The sequence below is a fragment of the Sminthopsis crassicaudata genome, chromosome 6 (genome assembly GCF_048593235.1).
Source record: "Sminthopsis crassicaudata isolate SCR6 chromosome 6, ASM4859323v1, whole genome shotgun sequence".
NCBI lineage: Eukaryota > Metazoa > Chordata > Mammalia > Dasyuromorphia > Dasyuridae > Sminthopsis > Sminthopsis crassicaudata.
Window position 1 is genome coordinate 2,815,802 of NC_133622.1, and position 24,580 is coordinate 2,840,381.

Sequence of the window (24,580 nt, forward strand, 5' to 3'; positions counted from 1 at the left end):
TTACTGTAGAGAGCCGGCCATCTGCACATGCAGAGTGTAGTTTTAGAGTTGAAGGACTTCCCGTTTTGCTGCTAGGTAACGGAATAGCTCACCACCCTGCAGTCCTGATGCAATCCCAGTGACTCTCTTCCTTTATTTGCCACTACTGACTTAGAGAAAGTTGCATTTTTAAGGTTGCCCAGTCCAATGCGGTGGAAGATCTCGCGCCTTGGATTTCTCCTGGAAAGAGTTTTCGTGTGGACTCCTCCGCCCCGTTGTGGGTCCCCGCCTGACCCGGATATTAGTTGTGGAGCTCACCGTGGCTGGGTTCCATTCCCACGCTGAGCTTTTGCACACGACGAGAGCCGATTTTAGGGTCTGGGCCTCCATTATCTGTCTAAGCATAATATGGGATGCAGAGGAGATGTAAAGGGTTCATCTTTAATGTAAATATTAGAATTTCAGCTGTGAAGATACTGGAATCACCGTATTAGCCAAGACAGAGGCTGTTCTCATGGAGGGAGGATGAAGGAGTTAGGAATTGTTTCCCAGTATTCTTGGCATAAAGTATTTTTCTATGGAAAGACTTGGAATCTAGAAAACCCTACTCTAGGAAAGGAGTGAAGGCTGGAATGAATCCAATCATCTGGTGGAGGGGGGGGGGGTTCTAGCATTCTTTTACCTCAGTGTGTTCTAGAACAAGCATTCTATGTTCTAATTCTTTTACCTCGGTGTGTTCTAGAACAAGCGTTCTATGTTCTAAAGTCTCTTGTGTTCGGTATTCTAAGGTCCCTCCCCACTAAAGCTCCTACCAATGCACATTGCTTAAGTCTGTGCAGGCACTCTGCTAACTGAGCACGGAGGTTACAAGTAAAAAGCAAAAATAGTTGCTGCCCTTAAGAAGCTTACATCCTGTGAGAGAGACAAATAGCTCATAAACATGCTTCATATTTATGATATATTTAATCACATATTAAAATGTTTTTAAAAATATAAATATATTTATCGAACAATACTTACATAATAAATGTGTATTTATTTTTAATATATATTGTATTTGATATGCAAACATATTCCATTTTACGTGCACACACATAAGCCTGTCTGTATGACCAGTGGTGACAGCGCATTCAGTGCTGGCCTTGAGGGTCAGGAGTCCCGTCTTCCCGAGTTCAAATCTGACTCGGCATTTCCTAGCTGCGAGACTTTACCGCGCTTGCCTCCCTTTCTACTATTTCCTAGCAAGGCCCTCCATTTTCTCTGCCAAGAAAACCCCAAAAGGAATCGGGAAGAGCCAGAAACGATGGAACAGCAGCAGCAACAAAAATAGGGAACAAACAAATGTGTTCCTAGAGAGAAGGATCGTTTTTTGAGGAGAAAGGCACTAGTGGAGAGGAAAACGGGGCAGGCCCCATGTCCCTGGATCGGGAGTGTGATGAAGCGCACAGGACAAGCTTGGCTCTGGTCTCTTTGACAGAAGCCCCTGCCTGCGGTCTCCCGAGGCCCCCCCACGGCTCCGAGCCCTCCCCCCCCTCCCGGGCTCCGAGCCCCCCCCCACGGCTCTGAGCCCCCCTCCCCCCCCCCCCCCCGCTCCGAGGCTCCCCCGGCTCTGAGACCCCCGGGCTCCGAGGCTCCCCCTTGGGCTCTCCCCCTTGGGCTCCCCGGCCCCAGTTTGCTTTCCTCTAAGGTAAAGGCTCTAAGGCAGGCCCCGGGTCAGGGGTTGGGGCTGGTTCTGCGCGGGGGCCTTGCTCCCCGGGAGCCTCTGGCCACGTCCCTCCCCTGCGTCATTTCCAAAAGGAGGCTGGGGTCCTCCGCGCCCCAGCACGGCTCCAGCGCACGTTAGCCGGGACTATACCGCCATCTGGTGGCCACACTCGAACTCCACCCGAGCTCTGGAGCCGGCCGCCTGCCGGACCCCCGGGAAGCCCATTTCACAGATGACCCCGGGGGGTGAAATGACCTCTCCACAGGCACACCGCGAGCTCGGAAGCGGGCTCCAAAGCCGCCGCAAATCGCCCAGCGAGTCCCCACCTCCGAGCCGGCCCCATTTCTGAAGCGCTCCGGCCCTCCAGCGGGAGGCCGCGTCCTCAGGCTCAGGCGCGCAGGGATCCCGCGTCGGACCGCGAGCTCCGCGGGGCAGAGACCGCCCTGGGCGCCCCCTCCCTCCCGGGACTCCGCTCGCCCCCCGCCGCGCTGGGGAGGCAGGGAGGCCCGGGCTGGGACGCCGGCTTTTCATCCTCCTGGGAGCCGGAGCCGGGCGCTCTCACTGCGGGTCTGCCGCCTCCGGGGCGGGCGGCACCAGGTCGGCCTCACCCGAGCGTCCGTTGGGCGCTTTTGCTCCAGGCCCATTTCGGGGCCCGGGATTCGCCCGTCTCCGCCGGGGTCAGAGGGCAGTCTTCTGACTGCTCCCCTGGACGAAGTCCTCCAAGCCTCCGGGGACGTGACCGGGGCGCGCCGGCTCGTCACCCGCTCTGGGCCCGGACCCTGAACCCCTGCGGGCGCAGCGGCGCGGCCGAGCGCGGGGGAGAGGCGCCTTCGGCCGCGGGCACCTCCGCTCCTGTCTCCAAAAACCGGGCTCGTCCCCCGAGCGAGCGCTAAATGCAAAGGCTCTTCTGGGAGCGGTGCAGGCGCGCAAGGAAACGAACCCACGGGAGAAAATGCAAGCCCGCGCTCTGGAAGTGAGATCTGCCGTCAGGCTCCCCCTCCCCTCAAACAGCCATGTCGGAGCCGTCCCACAGCGTGGACGTCTCCCAAGGCAGGCTCTGCAATAGGGGTGGGGCACTGGGGGGGGGGGGGTCAGGCTGTGCAGTCACCTGCGAGCCCCTCCCTCTGTTCCAGCACTGCTTCATTCACCGGGTTAGTTTGGGAGGATAGTTTGGGAGGATTCCACGTAAACGTACACAGTAAATGGGAAAGAACTACATCCAGGTCGGCTACTATCAGGGAGGAACAGCTCTAGGGGAGTATACCCCTCCGGCCACGCCTGGACCGAGCGCGGCCAGGAGCCCACAAGCCCGGGGAGGGAGCCTCGGAGCTCTCCTCCGAACAGAACTGGAGGGCATTTGGGGGTCCCTGGAAAGACCGAGTTGGAGAGAAAATGGCAGCGGCAGAGACGGAAGGCTCTTTGCTGCAGACCTGGGCCACCTTGCAAGCAGCAGCTTGTGGCGCCTTCTCCTTCCCGGGTTCCCCCTTTGGCTACCGCAGGTCCAGCCAAGGACTAAACCACAGCTTCTCCGAGAGACGGGCGGACAGTGAAGTTATCCTGGGCTCTTTTCTGTTTCACGCATGCATGCAGGGGGCCGCGGTTCAGCGGGTAGGTCAATCTTTAACATTTTGCTTGCTGGTTATTCACGTTTTTTAAAAACGATTTACTAGACAAAGAATTTTTCCCGGCAGTTGACTTGGTCGGGGGACCCGGACATAGGTGATTACACTAACTTGGGGGACGCCTTCTCAGTGTTTCACCAAGCTTTTTGGCTTCCCAGAGAAAGGAAGTCACCCGGAACAGGGACCTCCGCTCCACACCGGGAAAGCTCAACCATTTTCCTGTGTCCTGGATTCATGCGGCAGCTTTCGGAGCCTATGGCCTAGTTCTTCAAGTAATATTTCTAAATTCATAAAATAGAAGAGGATTACAAAGGAGCTAATTATGGTGAAACAGCCACAAAATATACACATCTTTAATAAGTGAATGGGCTCCAGGTTACAAATCCTTACCCTAAATGACCCTCATAAACGAAGCTCATTATCTCCAAATGGGTCACTTTGCCTTTGGACTTTTCTCCACGTCTCCCATTAGTTTGGGATTTCTTTTCCCTGGGCCTGTTCCTTCTCAATCTGACTACTGCACCGGACGTGTCCAAACTTGGGGCCCCAACACTTCTGAGAGCGGCCTAAACCAGATTAAAATGTCATTGGGAAATTTTTAACAAAATAAAAACAAAAAATATCAAACACAGATCGCATTCCGTGTAAAACCAAGTCAGCATGCGGCCCACAGAGAAGCTTACCTTCTTGTCAATGGCCCCTGTTTCTCTCGTGCCCGAGCAGTCCTGCTGTTCTACTCAAAACTCTTCAGCTGCTCCCCGATGTCCAAGGAATAAAGTACAAACTCCTGATTTATGACACTAAAAAGGCTTCTAAAATCTGGCTCCAGGCTTTACTGGTCCGGCCTTTCCCCTTCGGACACTGACAGTCCAAACCAACCGAGCTCATCTTTACTTCTGGTTCCCATCCTTCCTCCTGCCAATGTGACTCTGCTTGAGCCATCCTTCGTACTTGAAAGGGACACCCCCTCCCCAAATACTCCAGTTGTGGAAGCCCTCTCTCAAGACCCTGCTCAGAGGCCATCCTTCTCCCCGCTCCACCAGAACTGAAATGCTTTCCTCAAGTTTCTCCTACAACATTTCTCTCATCTTTCCTTTTTTTCAGTTATTTAGGTACATGTCCTGAACCCACCCCACAAGAATATAAAGTTCTTGGGTGCAGAGCCTCAGCTGGGTGTCACAGTCCACAAACACCTAGCACGACTCAGATACAGAAACACTTAATGTTTGCTGAACTGAATAAATTTACATAAAATATAATATTAAGTCCTATTACATAGAAACGTAATTTCCATTTATTAACTTACAATACATGAATTACAAATGCAAATAGTCTTTTTTGTGCAAAATACTTAGGCATTAAAAAAATATATATCTATATTAAAATGCTGAAAATGCAAGTCTTAGTTTTTAAAAGTGTAAAAATAAAATTTTGGAAACACAAGTTTTACCCTGACTGGGAAAAACTGCTCAGGAATCAAGTGTGTAGCAACATATCACCTCTAAGGTTTTCAATAGCATGTAAACCCTCTGGCCTTTGTGCCTCGAGCTGTAAGGCAGTTTTACAAACCGGGATCTGTAGTCCATGTTAAAAGGCTGTGAAAACCCGGGTGAACCACTCTCTTGGACCCTCAGCTTCATCCTCTGTCAAACGAGAGGGTGGGAGACGAAGGTCTCTCAGATTCTGCCCCGTGTGACACTTGATCATGGGTGGATCACCGCAGTGGGGTGAGGGGGATGCAGAAGTAGGAAGGGAAGACTCTCAGCTGAGTTATGTATAAAATGGAGCAGGGGTTTTCGAAGGTACCTTGCAGAGACCTCGGCCTGGGACTGCTCCAAGGACCTGGGCCGAGGCTGAAGTGCTAACCTGTCTTTCTTGCTGTCCCAAGCATTGGGACACTGGCCCGTCTCTCTCATGATGGTGAGCACAGGGCCGGCGCTCAACAATCGGCTTGTGATCTCAGACTGACTAGTCTGAACGAGAATTGCTGATACAGTGTTACTGATCTAACTCACTTTCATTTTGTAATGTCTTCATGGCCAACCCCCAGAGAGTCATGCTGGAAAAAAAGGGGCCTTCAGAGCCACGGTTCGTGGCGGGCGACGGCCGGCTGCTCAGGGCCTCGCTGCAGTGGCTGTCGAGAGCCGCCACAGAGGAGCGCATCATGGCCACGCCGTCGGCCGGAAGAGGCTCCTCCTGGAAAGCGTAAGGTTGCGGTGGCGGCTCCTGAGTCCTGGGCAGCTTGGCAGCATCGAGGCCCAATTTCTCCTGGTCCGGCCCTTCATTCTGCTGAATCATGGATCTCAACTTGCAGTAGGAACCCGAAGAACCGCTCCCAAATTCCCCAGAAGAGTTCCCTCCTGTGTCAACAGGGAGCTTCCCAGATGCTGGCCCCAAAGCCACCAGGCCGTCCTGGGGCAGAGGGGCGGAGCTCGGGGACTTGTCCGGGGCCGAGGCTGGGCCGGCAGCCGGGGGGCTCTCGGCAGCAGCCTTGCAGTGCATCTTCTTGTGGCGCCGCAGCACGGCGGAGCGGGAGAAGCACTTGCTGCACACTTCACATGCGTACGGCTTCTCTCCAGTGTGGGTGCGGACGTGCCTGCGGAGGTCGCCCGATTCCCCGAAGCATTTCCCTGCAATGGGGACAAAACAGAGGAAGACCGAACTCTTAGAGGCAGCTAAGGCACAGTGGGCGTGGCTCTCCTCACACAGGGCTCTGCGCTCACCCAGCACTCGCGGCCTCCTCCTCCCCTTTCACACATGAGCGCCTTTGGCCCACGCCAGCCCCAGGCTCCTGAGTATCTTTAGGAGACACAAGATTTGGGGCTATGATGTGTCTTGAAGTCAGAGAGTCAGTGTGGGGAAAAATCAGGGTAAATATATAACTCAAGGACAAAAATCAAGGCTCATGTAAGGATTTTAGAGATGTTGGAATTCATGGTGAAAAGTGCTGCAATGGGTAAAATATTATAAAACCTCCTTTATCTGCTCATTAGTCAATTAGTCAATCTCAATTCTCCAAAGCAGTCAAAAGAAAGAAAGAAAAAGAAAGCTCTTCTGATGTCCCAAAGCAGATTCCACATAAATTGTTCTAAAACTTGTGAATTCATTCATTCAATACATGTCTTAATTTAGGCAAGCTTGGATCCCCAACTTCTCAGCACACAAATGACTAGAAATGGCAAATGAAAAAGAAGTCACACGATGTTGTTGTTAGAGACAGGTGCACTGACAAATGGAAGAAGGGAGCCCAGAATGATGACACCCCCCTTCTCCCCAAAGCCAGACTCTGGGGATGGTTTGCCTGGCACACCTCAAAAGGCTGCGCGATACAACACTCCTAAAGATGCTCAACTGTCAAGGTAAGGCTGTGTTTTGTTCAGCATCTTCTGCTGGAGAGATGGAGAGAACAGTCAGAAGGTCTGTGTTCAAGTCTTGTCTGACCCGTGCTGCTTATTTCCCATGCCCCTCACAGCTCCTAAAAGCTCTAAGACAATAGGAGCTGCAGCCCTGCACAGGGGGGGTTTCTGCATCGGGAGCAACAAATGCTGAGAGTGCAGTCATTGGTTTGGCTCCCCCCTCCAAATCCTCTGCTTAAAGAAGCGGAAAAGAATTGATTACATCTTAGAATAAAATTCAAGAAGGGGCCAAAATAATGGCATTTAATAGGGATACCAGTTGACTATTCAACATGAAGACACATAAGCTCAACGAAGAGGTAATAAGGGAACAAAATGTTCCCTCAGAAGTTATTATTGGGAGGCTGAATAATGGCTTGGAACTTGATGATTAGAGAGATAAAAATGGAGTCCTCAAAAGAGAAAGAATGAAAGGAATCAAGTTGAGGTGGTTGGGGTACACTTTGATAGGGAAATAGGGCCTTTATTTCCAGAACAAAGCCATCTGGGCAAGCCTCATCTTCCTAAACAGTGTAAGAATACTTCCTTGAAGAAAACGAAGAGTGTGTTTTTCAGGTTTCATTGAATTAACAAATTTAAATGTTGATCATCTTTGATGCTCTTAAAAAAGGAACTGAGTAAGGAAGGAAAGAAAAAGTAAACTGGAACTAGAGGAAGAAGGTAAAGAGCAGGGAAGGAGGGGTGGGGGTGGGGCTGCTGCAATCCACGAGGAGCTCTGCCACGGACCCCGGTCCCAGTCTGTCTGAGGGGGGACAACTCTTCAAGAGGCTCCACCTGCGACCTGGATCTAGCACCATGGCGCTGAGAGGATCCAGTTCATTGGTACAAGAGAGAAACTACACTAAGAAAATTCAAGCACTTCTCTCATGGTTGGGGAATTGGTATGAGAGCCAAACCCTCACTGGATTTTTACAATCTGCAGTTGTTTAGCTGCTCTGAGACCCCGGGCACCATGCTGCCCAATGGATGCGCTCTTGGCAAAGACACCATTTCCTTCTCCAGTGGCGCCTTGCTGGGTGCTCAGAAAGTGAGTCAGCCAGCTGGCAAGTGACCAAGGCCGGCCTCGAGTTCAGGTGTTCTGACGCTAGGCCCGGCCCTCTCTCAGCCCAAGGCCTCCACGGGCTTGCCAAAAATGAAACGCTAGTGTGTACCCTAGAAGCTAATCTGTGTTATCTGAGTGCTAAAGGAAGGAGAATGGTTTCCACTTAGTAAAATCTGACATTTGTGGGCAGTTCTCAGCTGCAGGATTTCCCTTAATCCTCACAACACCCAGAGTTTGGGAAACGTGGTTCTGACCCTGATTTTCTCAAGGAGGAACTGAGAGGGAGAAATCAAGGGATGTGACCGGCATCACAAAGTGAGCCAGCATCAGGATGGAGAAGAGAGGGCCCTTGTGGTGTCAGAACGGAGTACTCACCGCACGCCGAGCAGCTGTACGGTCGCTCGCCGGTGTGCCGGATTCTGTGCTTGACCAGTTTGCGCTGCATGTTGAAAGACTTCCCACATTCATCACAGGTGAAGACTTTATCCGAGGTATGAGTCTTCTTGTGCTCCTTTAAATTGCTGAAGTTACTAAAGCCTAAAACAGATGCGACACAGATGAGCTTTGGATGCTAATCAGCGTCTCCACGAGAGAACAGTGAACGTTCTGCTCTTACCTCGACCACAGATGTCACACAAATGGGGTTTTTCTCCCGAGTGAATAATAATGTGACGTTGGACATCCCCGGAGGCTGCGAATCTGTAATGGAATATGAAAATTCAATTAATGATGTTTCAACATGACTATGAATCTTCCTAAGTGCGTGTCACTGAGGGAGAGTCCGCCTGAATTCTTAATCAGAGTGTGAACAAGTGTATGGAAGTTCATCTTTATCTAAAACTGGGTTTTATAAAGGAAATTAGGACTTGATGTAGAGAGGCGTGGACAAAAGAGAGCTGCTTGGGAATCTTTCTGACCCTGTTTGATAGATTACAAACCAAAGTGTTCTGCTGTTGAGCATTATTATGCCACTAGCTTTATTATAATTTGTAAAAATATTTTCAAGAATAATGATTAAATAAATTATTTGTCAAAAGAACTTGAAAAACAGGTTAAAATGCAGCATAAAATAAAGATATTCACAAATAAAATAGAGCAGAAATGATCTAAAGGATGTAAATAAAAGCAGATACTGCCAGGGATCTAAGACATAAGGCAATGAGAGATCTTTTTCTATCTAATTTATAAGATACAGAACCAGAGGCTATATATTTATCATCATTGTGAGTATCATTCCTAAGAGAAAAATAAAATAATTTTTTCAAACAGAAAAGAAAGCCTTCCTGGGCTGGTCCCTCCCTTCTTCAGGATTCCTCCCCAGGTCTCTAAAATGAGGTGTCTGGATGAGCCAGCCCACCTCCAACATCTTAGGGTTCTGTGAATCAATTCTTACATCTAATCAGGTTCCAAGATGTGCTCCCTCTGGATTTCTGAAGAGAGCATGTGTGCTCGAGAGCCGCCCAGTCACAAAGCCAGCGTGTGGCAGGGCTGAGGCTGAATCCGGCTCTCAGGCCGGCTCTTGGCCCACTGTGACCCACTGCCCCTCAGAAGCAGGAATACTATGGCTTACGCCAAACCAGCTTCAAAGCTCCTGAGGAGTCGTCGTACAGCCGCCCTCTCTAAAGGAAGACCACATTTTAGCACTGTTCTTACCTGCCTTCCCTACGAACATCACTGTGTTTCAGGGGAACTAAGAAGGACAGAAAGTAGAAGCTCATCTAAAGGCTTTCAAGGGAATCCGTGTACAGACACAGATCACCCCAGTACGAACCTTTTCCCACAGATTTCACAGATGTAAGGCTTTTCACCAGAATGCCGACGTAAATGAGTCTGCAGATTACCTGCCTGCAAAGGAAACAACGCCAGGTTTTTAGAAAGACCCCACGAATACAGAAAGATACTTACAACTGATGATGAAAAACCCCAAATGCCCACCTCCAGCTGCTAGTTTACGTTCCTACCCAAAGATGCGAGGCCGAGAAGGGTCTTGGCTGTGAGAACCAAAGAGCAGTAAAGACCCTACTTCTGCCCGGAGGCAGGGGTGCAGTCACTCCCCACAGGCTCCAGGCACTTGGCTGACAGTTGGCAATGGAGTCCCTGGCCTAAAGCATGAGCACCGTGTGAGGCAATGACCTGGCAGCCAAGGGCTGACAGTGGGCCGTGAGCGCTCCAAGAGCTGGGGGGGAAGGAGACAAGCCCTTAGAGGGACGAAGGAATAGAAAAGGGAGCTCGGTCTGATCCAGCCGGTGGAGCTGAGGCAGCGGGGAAAGCCAGCCCTGGGAGCACTTAGGAGCGGCCGCCATTCCTGCTCTCATCACATGAGCTTCGCCATCAAGGATGGACTGAAGCAGTCAGCAGGGCAACAGAGAAGCTCCCACAGGAGAGGAGGGGAGGGGGGCAGCGGCAATTCAAGAGGGACAGATGATCAGCTCTGAGATGGGCGGGGGTCACATGAAAGCAAAGAGAAGGGCAGAAGGGCAGGGCTCAGAGCACGAGTTGGGTGTATGCAGTGAGAAGCTTCAGCTAAAAGACTCCTGAGCTTCCCTTGGGCACAACAACTCCTGCATCAGACCACACCAGGCTCATCCCACATAAAGGGGCACAGCCAGGACAGAGAAGGTAAATGCTATCACCCAGTCTTCAGGGGAAGGAAGTGAAATGGAGACCTGACCCATGACTGCCAGCCTCAGGTCCTACGGCCTGTCAATGCCAGAGTGGAATGAGAGGCACAGGGTCGAGAGGCAAAGTGCCAGGCAGCACCCCACGAGGAGAAGCCCCAGGTGGAAGGGGCTCCTCGGGGAGGCAGTGGGGACTGCCAGGTGTGCTGTAAAGAACAAGGACTGCCTCCGGTTCCATGGCTCTCAGGTCCCTTCCATCTGAGACAACAGTTTGAGATTCCAAGTGGCCACTTCAATTTTTTTTTTCTATAATAGGATATTTTCATAAAAGAAGCTGATTTAATGCTGACATATTTTTCCTTGATAAGTGCAGTTCCATCAGATAGATTTATCATTTTCTACTAATTTACAAAACGGCACCCAACCATCCATGCAGCCGTTTACATTTGTTCCCCAAACCAGAAATTTCACAAAGGACAATTCAAGTTAGTGGAGACAGATGTTCTTGTAAAAGAAATCAGTATCAAATCACAAAGAACACAATAAAAATAATACTGCAAGGTTATCAAGAGTCCAAAACCAAAAACCAAAAAAGAAACCCTCGCCTTTTTTATTGTTGTCTCCAACCATCTTTTAAATGACCTCACAACTATCATAACTTAGCAAAGCAAGTCTTCTGGATGCAGCACCTCCCCAAGTTCAAATTTGTTTTAAAAACTACCATTCTCATTGTGGTAACATGTATAGAAGAACTGCACGTGCCTAATAGATTGCTTGCTGTCTAGGGGAGGAGGTAGGGGAGAGGAAGAAAAATTTAGAACACAAGGTTTTGCAAGGGTGAATGTTGAAAACTATCCTTGCATCTATTTTGAAAATATGAAGCTGCTATTTAAAAAGAAAACGATTTCTGAGCAACAGAAACTGGAAAAACAGAATCCAGAATTTTTGAGGAATACAGGTAATATTACATTACCAGAGATGATTCCCAATAAGTGGACAGCAGACAATAGCCAAGAGTAAATGTGAGGGGATTTTGAGTTGTAATGCTCATTAAAGATACACATACAATTCACACAAAATCTGCGAATGGACATGTACACATTTTCTTAAACGCTTAAATAGCATGTTTTTATTGATATAAAACTCCATAAAATACTATTTTTGTTTTTTTTTGGAGAGGGTAGAGATTCTGAACCCCTGACTTCACTGGTATAGAAAACTTCCTCCATCAGTAGAGACGGACAAACTTTGAGGCTTTAGATTTAAAGGGCTGCCTGGACGAAGGAGTGAACGATTAAGTTGTTGGCCCATCACCACACAAAGAAGGTAGATAATTTTAAAAAATGTTTTCTGAAAAAATATACTTGGCCCATATAGAACAAAGGAATCTTTACAAAAATACATCACTTTTGTCTGAAAACAGAACACTTCCTGAGTTTTTCTTACTAAGAGGATGTGATATTCCTTTTGAAAGCTCAATCTCTCATACTAAATTAAAGAAAAATTGAGCAATTACAAAAATCTATAAAACACCATCTGGTTAATTATTATTTTATATTATCCTGCATTGTGAAAGCCAAAAATTATAATAGAAAATTATGAAATCTGCTATGGTTTGGGAGGAATCTTTGGATTTTTTTTTTAACCTTTTTCTTTCAAATAGATCACATAACAATTGTTTTTTAAAAAATACTTTCCATTTAAAATTACAACATGATAATATCAGAAAAGCTTTTTCCCTCTTAGCTATTTACTATGGAACTGCATTATGAATTTTGCTTCATTTTTGAAAATTATTCCTGTAGCTACATCACATGCTAATCTTATTATTATGTTCTTTCCTTTGAGCACAGATTCTACCCTTTTGAGTGCTCCAACATTCTGAAACTTCTTCAGAGTCCTCATAAGTGACTGGGGCTAAACCATTAGGAACCTGTGGCCCCTGAACTATTCCCGAAGAGTGCCAAAAAGGCACTCTCTCATGGAGACATTTTTAGCTTGGGAGCATCTTGTGTTCTGTCTTTGCAGTTTTTGTGAAACCAGAGTCCCGTGAGCCACATTGGAGAGTTTAGTCAAAGTAAAAATCGTGTCCTCTTCAGAGCCGGAAGGGGCCTTTTACCGATGGTTCTTAGATTGGCTAAGTGTGCTATCACCAGATGGGGCCCAGGAATAGCCAGAGTGAATAAAAATGCCAGACTGAGCACCGAACGGAGCCAGTGGTTCTGCCTGCTAAGTAAAGGCGAGTCCCTAGTGGGTTTTGTGGAGGGAGCTGCACTCGGGGAAAGGGCTTCCTTCTGCCTCTTAGAACACTTCACCTCTGGGCCTTTCTTCAGCCTGAGGCCTTTGCTACATCTCCTCCAGAAGACATTTCAATTTTTTGTCTGTATAGATCCTCTACTACTATAGGCAACAAACATTTTTTTTTTTTTTTTTTTTTTTTTGGCTAAATTTCACTGGAGAGATATTGGAAGGAAGGTGGCCAGGGAGGGGACCATCATGGTAACAAAGGATCAGAATAACAAGGGCCCAAATCGGGGTCACCAGGCCACAGAAGCAGCCTGAGAAGGTCTTCCACTAAGATACCATGTACTCCCAGCTTAGGAGGCGTCTCAGGGGCTTGCCATAGCATACCATGGGGGTCAGCTGTGTCCTCTGGCTCTGGGGGCACTTCACCCAGTGACACTGTGAAGGGCAGCACATTTTTCTTCCTTCAGGAGGCTGTAAAATCCTCGAGGAAAAAAAGGACTATGTCTCGTTTATCTTTTTATTTCCTGCCAAGCCCAAAGTGGCTTTAATTCAGTGAGACAATTTAAGAGCACCAAGGCAGAGCCTGCCTGGTGAAGGAAGGTTCCGTGCTCCCCACCTCTCATCAAATGTGAGGAAAGTAAAAGGTAGTAGGCTTGGGGCTACGAATGGGGGGAGGGGAGATGAGAAGGGCACCCTTGGGTCAGGATGGTCAGATGTCCTGCAGACAGATGGAAATGAGGGATGAGGAGGAGGCAAAGAGGGCCAGGCTTCCCCCCAGTACAGCAGGCATCACATTGCTCTACTCTGTCCTTCCCTGTGCAATTCTCCAGCCACCATCCGCTCTCCCAGGTTCATCCTTTGTGTGCTGAGCCAGCCTTGCATCTCGGGCTCGAGCCGAGCTCCCTCAGAGTGCTTCCCTTTGCACCATCTCCTCATTCTCCCATCTTTCTTCTCCAAGAGCTTTCTCTCCCACACTCTGGAGCAACAGTTTATCAGACCAGGTTATGTCACAGTTTTCTCCAACTGGGTCATAAGCTTCTGAAGGGTGAGAACGGGGGTCAGCGCTGTAACACCCCCAGCCCCTAACAAAGCCCCTTCTACCTACGGGAGAGCAGGAAGTATTTTGCAAATAAAACCAGATTTGGAAATGTGGTTGAAACTCCGGGGCTCCATTCGGTTTCCAAGGAAACAACAAGGAGAGGAAAAATGGACAAGGGATGGAAGCTGGAGCGTGCCCTGGAGGCCGGCTTAAGTCAGCTGACAAGAGGGCTCTTGATGTCTTGGGGCCTTGGCTGCTTTACATGGAGGGAAGAACCTAGATTAAATCTTTAATGTTCCCCTCTGGCTCTTAACTGATGATTCTGCAGTCTGGTTGGGAAGACAAGGAAGAAATCATAAGGGAGCCAAAAGCAGCACTGAGAAGTCTGAGAAGGGAGGAGGGGACCAGACTCAAATGTCAGGGAGATGTCAAAGGGCTTCAGCCTCGAGGCCCAAGAACAGATGCTCTTCAGCACCCTCCCTCCCTCAAAGAGGGGAGCAACTGGTATTTAATAAGTGTGTGTTAATTTGCCCTAAGAAAAGGTGGCTGGCTAACTGAAGCCAAGAGAAGCTCTAAGGGGAGGCCAGAGGCCTCTGGTAGTCATTCAGGGACCTGTGCTCACGCCTTAAGACTAAAAGAAATGGTTCTAGCTCTGGGGGCAAGAGAAAGCCCAGGGGGAAGGGCCTGAGAATGCCCAGCCCAGCCCCCTCCACCAGCAAGGGTTTCCCTTTCCCTGATTCTCCAGGTTCAGCACAAACAGCTTTGGCATGTTTTCAGAACCCTTTGCCCTCACCAGGCAGAGCTACACTCCAGATGTGCTGGGAGCCCATTCTGGCCCAAGAAACCACCAAAGAGGGACTCCCAAAGTGTTCTGGGGCGGCCCACCCCCTGGCATGTACTGGTACAAATCGTTCCCTCCAGCAAGATTCACCAGCCAGCTGAGCAAGGACCAGGGCCGTTAGCACAAAAAAGGGGTGCCTAAAGGGGTCTGTAGAGTGCTTTGTATCCGGACCACGTGCGGTCCACGAGGAGGCCAGCCGCTGGGGAAGGTTCAGTCTATGGCCACCCCCAAATGCCAAGGTCCTCTGGGTGGGGATCCCTGTGGAGCCACAGGGTAGCACCACTGGGCAGCAGGGGCCTCCAGCCCGGGGCCAGGCCTCTTCCCAGAGACAACCCTAACTTGCTTCCGGACTGTGCCTCACTGGAAGGGGGGAGTCAGGCAGGATTGAGCCTTAGAATTATAAAAGTTTATTCACCTCAGAAACAAATTTTCCTTCTTATCCTTCATAAGAGAAACATAATTTTTTTTTCCTCCAAAATTATCTGTATCCTGGGAAACTAGAAACCCTTTAAGCAGAAGCATACAAGAAAACTGCAAAGCCCTGTCTCCTAAACAGCGCATAGATAACTGTTGTGCTAAAAACAAGCAACATACTCAAATTTCCCGTAATTAGCTGTAAATAAAATTTTTCCCACCTGGGAGAAGTGTTTCCCACAAATGTTACATTCAAAAGGTTTCTCACCTAAAACAAAAACAGAACATGGAAAACTATTAGTAGTGATGTGTAATCAGTGACATCTTTGAAGAAGTAGCTCTTGTGTAATATTATTAAAAAGGGCTTTAAAATAAAAGGAATATTGCTCCTGAATCATTTACATATATTTATAGTACCTCTCTCCGATTGGAAAATGACTTTTTTTTTTTTAAATAAGTACTCATTTCCCTTTAAAAGAAATATATCTGGTCCAAAAATAGCCTCTTTGTTTTTTAAATTTTTTTTTGCTAGACAACTGGGACTACGTGACTTGCTTGGGGTCACACAGGAAGCAAGTGACAAGGGTCTGAGGCTGGATTTGAACTCCAGTGCTGGATCCACTGTGCCACTGAGCTTCCTCAGGCTACTGCCTTTTGCTAGAGCAAAACACTGACTTTAAATCATGCCATCTGCTTATGTATGCGAGATAAAAAATATCCTATTTCTCTCATTTCCCTCTTATTAAAGATTCCAAAATGTACTGCTGAAGAAGAGAGGGTACATTTTCTATAATGTGCCCTCATCTTTAGAATTAATTTCTTTTTCTTTCTGCTCTGATAAAAAGTTTATTGATTTAGTGAAACTACAGTTGACAAGTCCTAAGTTTATGACAGAATAATGTTTTTATTTGTAGCTCTTACTGAGAGAATAGGTTGGCTTTGTGGATGATAGAAAATTTTTGATCCCTGGCTGTTTTCTATTCATTTTTAGTTCTGACTTTAAATCTATGGACTTGCCTGGGATAATGTGATAATAGGTTCAAGGATAAATTAAAATTCTATTACCAGCAAAACCGTAAGAAACTAGGGTCACCTATGGCCCAGCCTTATAAATGACTGAGGTCAATGACCGTTCTTAACAGAGTACCATAGATCTCAAGAGATTTATTTCCTTTTTGACAAGACTCTTTGCATTAATTTTGATCACACTGTTATTGCCATTCAAAAGATGTGCTTCCAAAGTAAAAATATAATTTTTAGCTGCCTCTGGAACTACAAAGATAAGGTTTTCAATGTCAAATATACATGTGCAAATGCACAAGATGGGGAGAGGAGAAAGAGAGGGAGAGAAAGAGAGACAGAGAAAAAACAATACGCCTCTGAATTTTTTTCTACAATTTAGAGGTACAAAAGTTTAAAAGTTCTTAGGACAGAACTGAGGGTTAGACAACTTTCCTTTTCTTTTTCTTTAAGACAGAATAAAAACTAAATCAAAACTTGAGAAATCTAGGGGATAAGAAGAAAAATATCATATCAAGTGTTAGTTATTTCTTATATTGACCATAATCATTATATCCACAATCACTGCCATAAAAACATCCTAAAAAACATTAACACCTCAGAAGCCCATAATATGCTTTTCATATCTTTGTGAAATACTTATCCTAAAGCAATTAACTTTTGTTATAGGAAGGCAAGGTATACTTTATGTAATAATTCCATAACACTGATTTTTTAAAAGATCAGATCATTCTGAAAAACAGAAGAGGGAAATGATATCAGTTGACCAGTTCCAATCTGTGTACATTAGTTCATAATAATACTCATTTTTAAATTAAAATTTAACAACTGGATGCTCTGAGAGTCACCAAGCCATCACAAATGATTTATCAGACTTGGCTTATCAGAAATCAAAAGGTCTCATTTTATTCTGAATTGGAAATTATACAACTAAAAATCAGTGCAAATTGTAGCTGAGAAATATTCAACTGAATAGGATTAAACTGAAAAAGCCTATCAGAACATATATAAACTTAATGACATAGAAACGAGTATTTCTTTTAAAAATCAAAGGTTTAAAAGCATTTAAAATGGAGCAAAAATCAAACATGATAAAAAGATGCCACCTCTTCTGTTCAGGATTCAGAGAATGATTTGTAGAATTGTGACACTTAAGAATTGTACCTGCAAGCTAAGAGTGAAATTGCTCCCTTGCGAGATGCAAAGAATCTCTGCAATGGTAAGCCTCATCCACAAACAGAAAAGCCTCTCACACAACCATGAGCGGGCGAGACTACGTCAAAAGCGTTCATTCTTTCGCACTAAAGGCACTGTACCTGTATGTGACCGTTTGTGAAGCTCCAAAGTGCTCGGATGTTTAAAAGGCTTCCCACACAGTTCACAAGTGTATTGTCTTTGCAACTGAAGACTTTGGGTCTGGTCCTTCAAGCTAATGGTGCCCTCAGTCCTTTCAATCTCAGCAACACAATCAAAATTCTGTGAATTAATGACTACTTCCGCGTCCTTTCCTTCAGTGGCCGGACCGCTGGCTTTCCCGACGGCGCTCCCACTCACGAGGGGCGAGTCTGCTGTTCCCTTTGTGAGGCTATGTGCCGCTTTAGCCTCCGGTGACTCTTGGGCCACCTGCTGTGACTTCAGGAAGCTCAGTTTCTTGAGGTGGATCGCTTTTTTCAGTCTCCTCTGCTCGGCAGGCTGCAACGTGGTGCTGTCAGGCTCCGGGTCGGGGGCGGCTTCACTCAAAGGCTGGGCCAGGAAGTTGGAAGGCAGGTGTTCCGAAGACTCCAGGACACATTCAGAGGGACTCACAGCACAGTCAGGGTTTTCTACGGAGTTGAGGTCGGTGGATGCACCGAACGTAAAGGGCTGTTCCATGACTCGCTCCTGACTGGAACAAGAAATTTGTTTATAGAACTGTTTGCTATAAAAGTTTCTAAGCTTGTAATAGTAACTGGACTGCTTCATCGGAAGCTCCGCACAGCTGCCTTCCACGGCACCAGACGCCGTCTGCTTCAGTCCTTCCCCCGAGGAATGGTGGAGATGAATGGGCGCTGGTCCATGGGAAGGCTGGCCACCAGAGCCACACTCGTGCAGCAGATGGGCGGGGTACTCCTCACTCAGGACCCCGCCGCCCTCGACGGCCAGAGCCCCATGCAGGGCGAATGCACTGTTACCGGGCAAGCTGGGGGGCGGCTCGGCAGCGGCGGCAGATTTTAAAAAGGCGTGGCACAGAGTCAGGACATTTTGTACTTGTAAACACTGCGCTATGTCCAACATCATCTGTATGTTGTCTGGGTTAAGATCTAGGTGAGAAGTGTACATGAAGTCCAATATCTGCCCTATGCCTCCCACATTTTTAATATCCAAATGAAAAATATCATTCTTCTGTCCTGAAGAATTCTGAAATAAAGTCCTGATGAAAGAAAGTACATCTGTTTACAGAATAAAAGAACACGGCTACAACCTAACAATCTTTGCTCACAAATAATACCCAAATAAGTCCACGTTAATAATTATCATTCTACAAACATAAAAATTAAAAACTTGCTAGAATTTTTTAAAATCCCAGATTTCTAACAATTTGGACAAATTAACATAACTATCAAAAAGGATGGAGATGTCACTCTGAAGTCCACATCTGAAACTTACCACTAGGTTTTAAAATTCAAACTGTAATGTAAATCCCTGACAAAAAGCATGGAATGATAAAAAAACAGTCTCAGAGGCAGGAAAACAAGGGGTTTAAGTTGGGCCCTCCACCTCTTGGCTCAGCTTTAACCACTAACTTCTTAGTACCCCAGGAATGCTTTAAGACTATAGTTTACAGAAGAATTGCTAGCCTTTACTGAAAAAAGAATTTTGTCTCATTAGGGGATTTCATAGGTTTGGATAAAAAAATATAGATGACAAATCAGTAAATACAGAAAGGCTCAAAGATAATTTTTAAGGAAAACAAAACCTGCTTAATATCTATACATCTAAAACTGTCTCATGTACTGCAAATTTCCATGACAGTACACATCATAAAGCACACACATTTTTCCATATTTTGTTACCATACGGGTTTCATATTACCGTGAATTATTTTAGTGTACAAAATGCAGAGACGCTTCTGAATCTATTTAGAACATGTACTGGCATGCCTTAAAAAGTATGCTTTCTTTGGGATATATGGGAAACAAGGACCTCTTCTTGAAAGGACAGTAGATCCTAAAAACACTAATGACAGATGTTCAATTTTTTAATTCCCAAAGAATGTGAATTGCTTCTAGATCACTGGAATTGTTCATTAGAATATAAAACTTTATCAAATATTTCACAATTATTTTTATTAATAATCAAGTGCAATTTTTATGATATCATCTTAATTGTTGAAAAGCATTTTAGGCAGGATAAGTGGATAGTATTATTAAAGTGAGAACTCACAACTAAGAAAAACTATTTCAGTTTTAAAACTGCTTCTTATATATGAATCTCAAAACACATACCTAAAATACTGACTGAATGAAGCTAAAACATTTTTATGTGCCTTAAAGCAGACTCCTTTGACCACGAGCATACAGTCACAAAGAAGGCCTTGAATCCGCTGCTCATGGAGCTGCTGAAGGAGGTGGCAGCTGTGACTAGCAACAGGATCCATGCTAAATCATTTGAGATATCTAAAATAAAATTAAGAGTAAAAATAAGGTTAATTCAGAGAATTAAAAAAAAAAAATTCACTTAAAAGCTCAAAGTAAGAAACTTTTGAAAGGCACTAAAATTGAGACTTGTTTTAGGAAAAGACCTAACATTTCAGTCATAGGAAGCTGAAAGAACAGCTTCTCATCATATGCATTCTTGTGTCTCTCCCACTTGAGTATCTTCTCTTCTTCCAAGCTGTTGCTGCTGCCATAAGTGCACACATTTTTTTTCCTCTACCTCTCAGAAGCCTCGTCTTCCTTAGGCTCATTTGTGGCTCTCTTTGCACGAAGTCCTCCCCCTCTTGTTGGTCATGCTCTCTCCCTCCTCAATTTTCCTCAGGACAGACTTATTTGTGTGCCATGTTCCTCTCCTCATGGTACCCCCAGAAGCTAACACAACCCTTGCATAAAACAATAATTAGCATTTATTGCACTGGATGATATCCAAGTGGAAATGTCCTCAAGGTGACTGGAAATGTGACTTAGTCTTATGTAACCCAGCATCAGGGAAGGAACTTGGGAATCAGCAGATAGAAGTCTTGGCCCATGGGTCAATGTGAAGTGTGAAGGGTACCTCTCGGATGGCTGCTTGCTATCTAATTAACAAAGTACTGATGCTGCCCCCCAATCCCAAAAAGGCTTCTCAGTTCTCCTCTCAGCTCTCCTCAAGCCCCCCCTCCCAGGTCACCAATGACCTGAGGCTCCTTAATAGCTCCTCAGGGCCATCCCCAGCTCCCGCACTCTCTCAGCAGTACCCGCTCCTTCCCCGCCTCCATGTGTTGGCCAAGGGTCTGGTCTCAGCACCCTTTTGTTTCTAAACAACCTTGCTCTCTGCCTTTCAAGGATTAAATCTCCAACGTCCAACACTACCCTCAGTCTTTCTTGAGCTCAAATATGCACTTGAAGGGCTGGAGAACATTTCTACCTGGATGCCTCATCTTCCCAAGTTTATTCTGGTCCACTCTCTAATGCTCCTGACTTCAGTATTTTTGTCAGTGGAGCCACTAACCAGGAGAAAAAGCATTTATTCGGTGCCCACCATGTGTCAGGTGCAATATGAAGAGCTTTTTTTTTTTTTTTACAAGTGTTTCATTTGATTATTCCTGCAACAATCTTGAAGAGATTTCCCCCCTCAATTCCTCAATTTTACACTGGGTTAACAGTGACTTGCAGAGGATCAAACGGCTGGAAAATGCTGAGGCTGGCCTTCAATTCCATCCTTCCTGACTTCAGTGCTCTGTATACCATCCCACCCACTTGATCCTCCCACATTTCTGTAAGTGCCTGGGATGTCTCTAGGTGGTTGTCAGTCTTCCGTGTTGCAAACTCTGGAATTTGATCAAAAAACTGAGCTGCTTAAATCTAAATGTGGTGACTTCCCTACCGTTTGTGACTTAAGTCATTATAAAAACTCTGAAAATCTATCCAATTTTACATCCACTTGTCCTCTGGCCAGCCTCATTGACACATATTCTTGGGATGATGTGGCCGAGCTGGATCTCACACCAAACTTTTAACTAGTTTTTTGAGTGAATGGAAGAAGGATAAAGCTTTAATGTAGAGGTTCCTATGTGCCAAACTGGGGATGCAAGGAAGCAAGACAGTCCCTGTTTTGAAAGAACTCACATTCTAATGGGGGAAAGCAAGTCATAAAGGGAGCTGGCCCGTGTAAAGTAGCATAGACTAGAACTGCCTTCTCAGTCCTTTTTCTGCTCTCCTCCTCCGCAGGGTCTGTTAACGTTGTACCGTTTTGTTGCAATGTCTCTTTAAAACCAAGGGTGTGCAAGCTAAGATAATTTCTAAGGCAATTTTGACAGAATGGCAACTGCTTTTTACTAAACTTTTACAGAAAATCATGTCAATAAAGGTCAGTGTCTTTGCCCCACCCCCATTCACACTTTTTTGGCATCAAAAGTTCATTTGTATGAGTCAGATTAAAGCTATCAGAATTTTTACAATGTTTTCTCATCTTTGTCCTAACAAATCTGATAACACACAGGAAGCCAGTTCTGAAACTTTTCCATCAAGAATGAAAAATTTCCTAACAAAGTAAATTTCCACCTTTTGGCTGTAGCCTCAATCTCATCCTGCGCAGTGCCTTCTGATTCTTCAGGTATTCATGATATAGAAGCATACAGTTTCTGAATACTGGACAAGCTTCCCTCCCACTCCACCTCACTCATTTCTTAAACCTTAACTCTACTGGAGAGAATAAATGAGAAAATGCACCTCTCTCCCTTATTTTCAGAGCAAGAGACTGAGCTCAGTTAATGTCTCTTTTGATTTTAATCAAGATCTTTCTCTCTGCTTGTGAATTCTATAAAATGTGATGTCCTATTAGCTCAAGAAATAGTTTCTTTTCCTTTTGAGAGGCTTTCAAACCCATCAGCTGGTAGCCACCCTATTGATGATGCTCCGGTGGTCTTGGGTAGCTTAGTTTTCAGAATGAGACCAAGACAGCAGCCCTTAGGCTGGCATACTTTTCAGTAGTTCAGGATAACTTTCGTACTATAATCGGAGAAGAACTTGTGGAGAAAGCCCAGGCAAAGTCCAACTCCAATGTCATCTCCATCAAGCGTTCCTGGATTCTTCACAGAACACCTGCCTTTCGCCTCTCCGATATCCTTACAAACTACAGTTACTACTAGTAGTAAGCTGCGTTTAACCTCCCCACTACAACACAAGTTCCAAGAAGTTAAGAGCCCAGTCTCGTCAGAACTTTACATACCCCCTAGTCCTTAGTTAACAATCTTAATAAGAACCTAGTAAACTACTTTCTAGGTGACGGGTGGCCAAAGTGTTTCAGAAAATGTAGCCTAAAATCAGTAAAATAGGAATTGAAGGAATAAAACCAAATCTGCTGAATTTTAACCCATTTAACTCCTTAAAAATCTGGCTAAGCCTCAGTTCCTTCTGTGTACCTGGGATAACACCATCTGGAGGGTCTACGTCTCAGGGCTGCAAGGAGGGTTAAATGAGGCCCCTGTAAACCTCTGACTGATCCTGTCAGCGGCCAGGGAAGCCCGAGGTCTCTGAAAGACCTTTCGGAGAATCTACAAATTCCGCATAACTTTTCAAACGTGATAAATCTCTACAAAGGAAACCACGTGCCCCAAACCTCTGGGACAGACCCTCAGTCATTTTGAGTAGTATCAAGAGCACGAGAACCAGAGTCCGAGGTCCACTCCTTAGAGGAAATCTCTGGGAACGACAAGGAAAGGGAATTTAAGCCTTCTGGCTGTGCGGGCGTTCTGTGGGGACCGCGAAAGAAACCTCCAGGAACCTCAGGGGGTCTCGGTGAGTCTCCCACGCGGTGGGGGGCCCTCTGGCCTCTGGGCTGCCCGCAGGGCTGACTCCCGCCGGCGCCGCGCAGACTGGGGCCACAGGCACTGCCGGAAGCCATCTGTAACACGAAGAGGGTCCAGCCCCAGCCACCCCGGGGCCCTTGGCGCCGGCTGCTCGCAGGCTGTTCCACGAACGCCCTGGGCCGGGAGCACCGGGAGGGCGGCGCGCACTTGTCCCGCAGTCTGTCACACACCTTGGCCTCCCAGCAGTAAGCCTTAGAGACTACTTCTTCCTTCCCTCCGCCCCCTGAAGATGTGGTGCGGGCACTAAGGCCGGACTGGTCCGCCGCTGGGCGGCTCACTAAGCACGAGTCCCGGGAGTACTCTCCCAACAGCGCGGCGGGGAAGAACGCCCTGGCAGGGCCCGAGCACTCACTGAGCGGCCGCAGCATCTCCCGGCGGTACCGTGAGGATCAGGGAGCCACCCCTGCCAGACCAGGCGCGGCGCCCCTCGCTGATTTACAGAACGTGCTCGTGCTCGTGCGCGCACCTTCTATTCCCAGTTAGCCTCGATCCCATCTCGGTGAAACGTCACTGGAGGCTGCGAACCCCCCCAAACATCCGGGGCACAGGCCCGCCGGACTTTGGCCTTCACAGGGCGGGAGACCGCGCTTCGAGGACGGGGGGGGGGGGGGGGGGGGGGGGGGGGGGGGGGGGGGGGGGGCGCTGCTCACGTCTCTTCTCCGTTCAGGATCAAAACCCTTCTGTGTCTCTGACCCGCCAAGGGCCCGTGAACTGTCAGCCTAAGGGGCCCCCAGCCCACTCTCAAGCCCAGCTTCTCCGGGCGGGGGCCTGGAGGACACTGACTGCGGCAGGGAGGCCGTGGGACACGAGGACGAGGGGTCCCGGCCAGGGCGACTTCAGGCCCGGGGGTCTCCAAAGAGAGGCCCTTGTGGCTGGGGCCACGCCGCCGAAGCCTCCGTTCCACCCGGTGACCGGGTTTCCCAGAAAGGACGTCTAGCCCCTCTTCTCTGTGACCCCTCCCACGTGCAGAGCGGTGAACAAGGCGGGTTAGCCACGTGCTCCTCCTCGCACGCCTCGCGTGACGTCATGGAACGTCGGCTCCCCCACACTGGGAGAGGAAGCACTTTTATTAACAGAAACAACTAGAATTTGACTGGGACCGGGTGCCCCCCACCCCCACCCCAGCATCTCCCTCCGCCCGAGCTCCCGCTCTCCCTTTTCAGTTCCTGTCTCCGGTGTCGCGGCACAGGCCACGCTCCTGGGAGTCCCTCGCGGGTCAACCCCGCGGCGCCCCGAAATCTAGAGCAGCCCGCAAGCCGAGCAGCCGGGCCTCGTCTTCCAGTGGCTCCCGCCGAGGAGGCGGCCTGGGTCCTGCCTCGCGCGTCCTCCCTCGGCCCCGCCCACCAGCCCCTACGGTGGCCGCGAAGGACCCCGGCTGACCTGCAGCGGCGGCTCGGGCGAGCCTGGAGTGCCGGGACGCTGAGCGACGCAGACCTCGTTTTCCACGGACCCTCGGCCGGCGCCCGAGGAACTTCCTCACCCGTCCGAGCAGGCGCGCGTCCTCCTTTGCCTCCTCTCCGGGGTTCTTCCGGCTCCGCCGGCGGCCACTCGGCCCGGACCTTTGACAGCACCTTGTATCTCCGAGCACTTCC

General features: G+C 47.7%; 1 protein-coding gene across 2 annotated transcripts; it reads right to left on the minus strand.

Moving 5' to 3' along the window:
- Window positions 1–4,577: 4,577 nt before the first annotated feature.
- ZBTB49 (zinc finger and BTB domain containing 49) lies at window positions 4,578–24,499 on the minus strand. 2 transcript variants are annotated; one of them, XM_074272941.1, is made up of 8 exons: window positions 24,369–24,499; window positions 19,429–19,599; window positions 17,260–18,353; window positions 15,145–15,191; window positions 9,536–9,609; window positions 8,381–8,463; window positions 8,140–8,301; window positions 4,578–5,936 (listed from the first exon to the last, which is right to left on the minus strand). In XM_074272941.1, exons 2-8 carry the CDS (start codon window positions 19,578–19,580, stop codon window positions 5,305–5,307), a joined length of 2,244 nt encoding a protein of 747 aa, XP_074129042.1. In that variant the 5' UTR covers window positions 19,581–19,599; window positions 24,369–24,499; the 3' UTR covers window positions 4,578–5,304. The 2 variants fall into 2 exon arrangements, with proteins under 2 accessions (XP_074129042.1, XP_074129044.1); XM_074272943.1 differs by lacking the exon at window positions 24,369–24,499 and having other exon boundaries at window positions 19,429–23,573.
- Window positions 24,500–24,580: the final 81 nt, after the last annotated feature.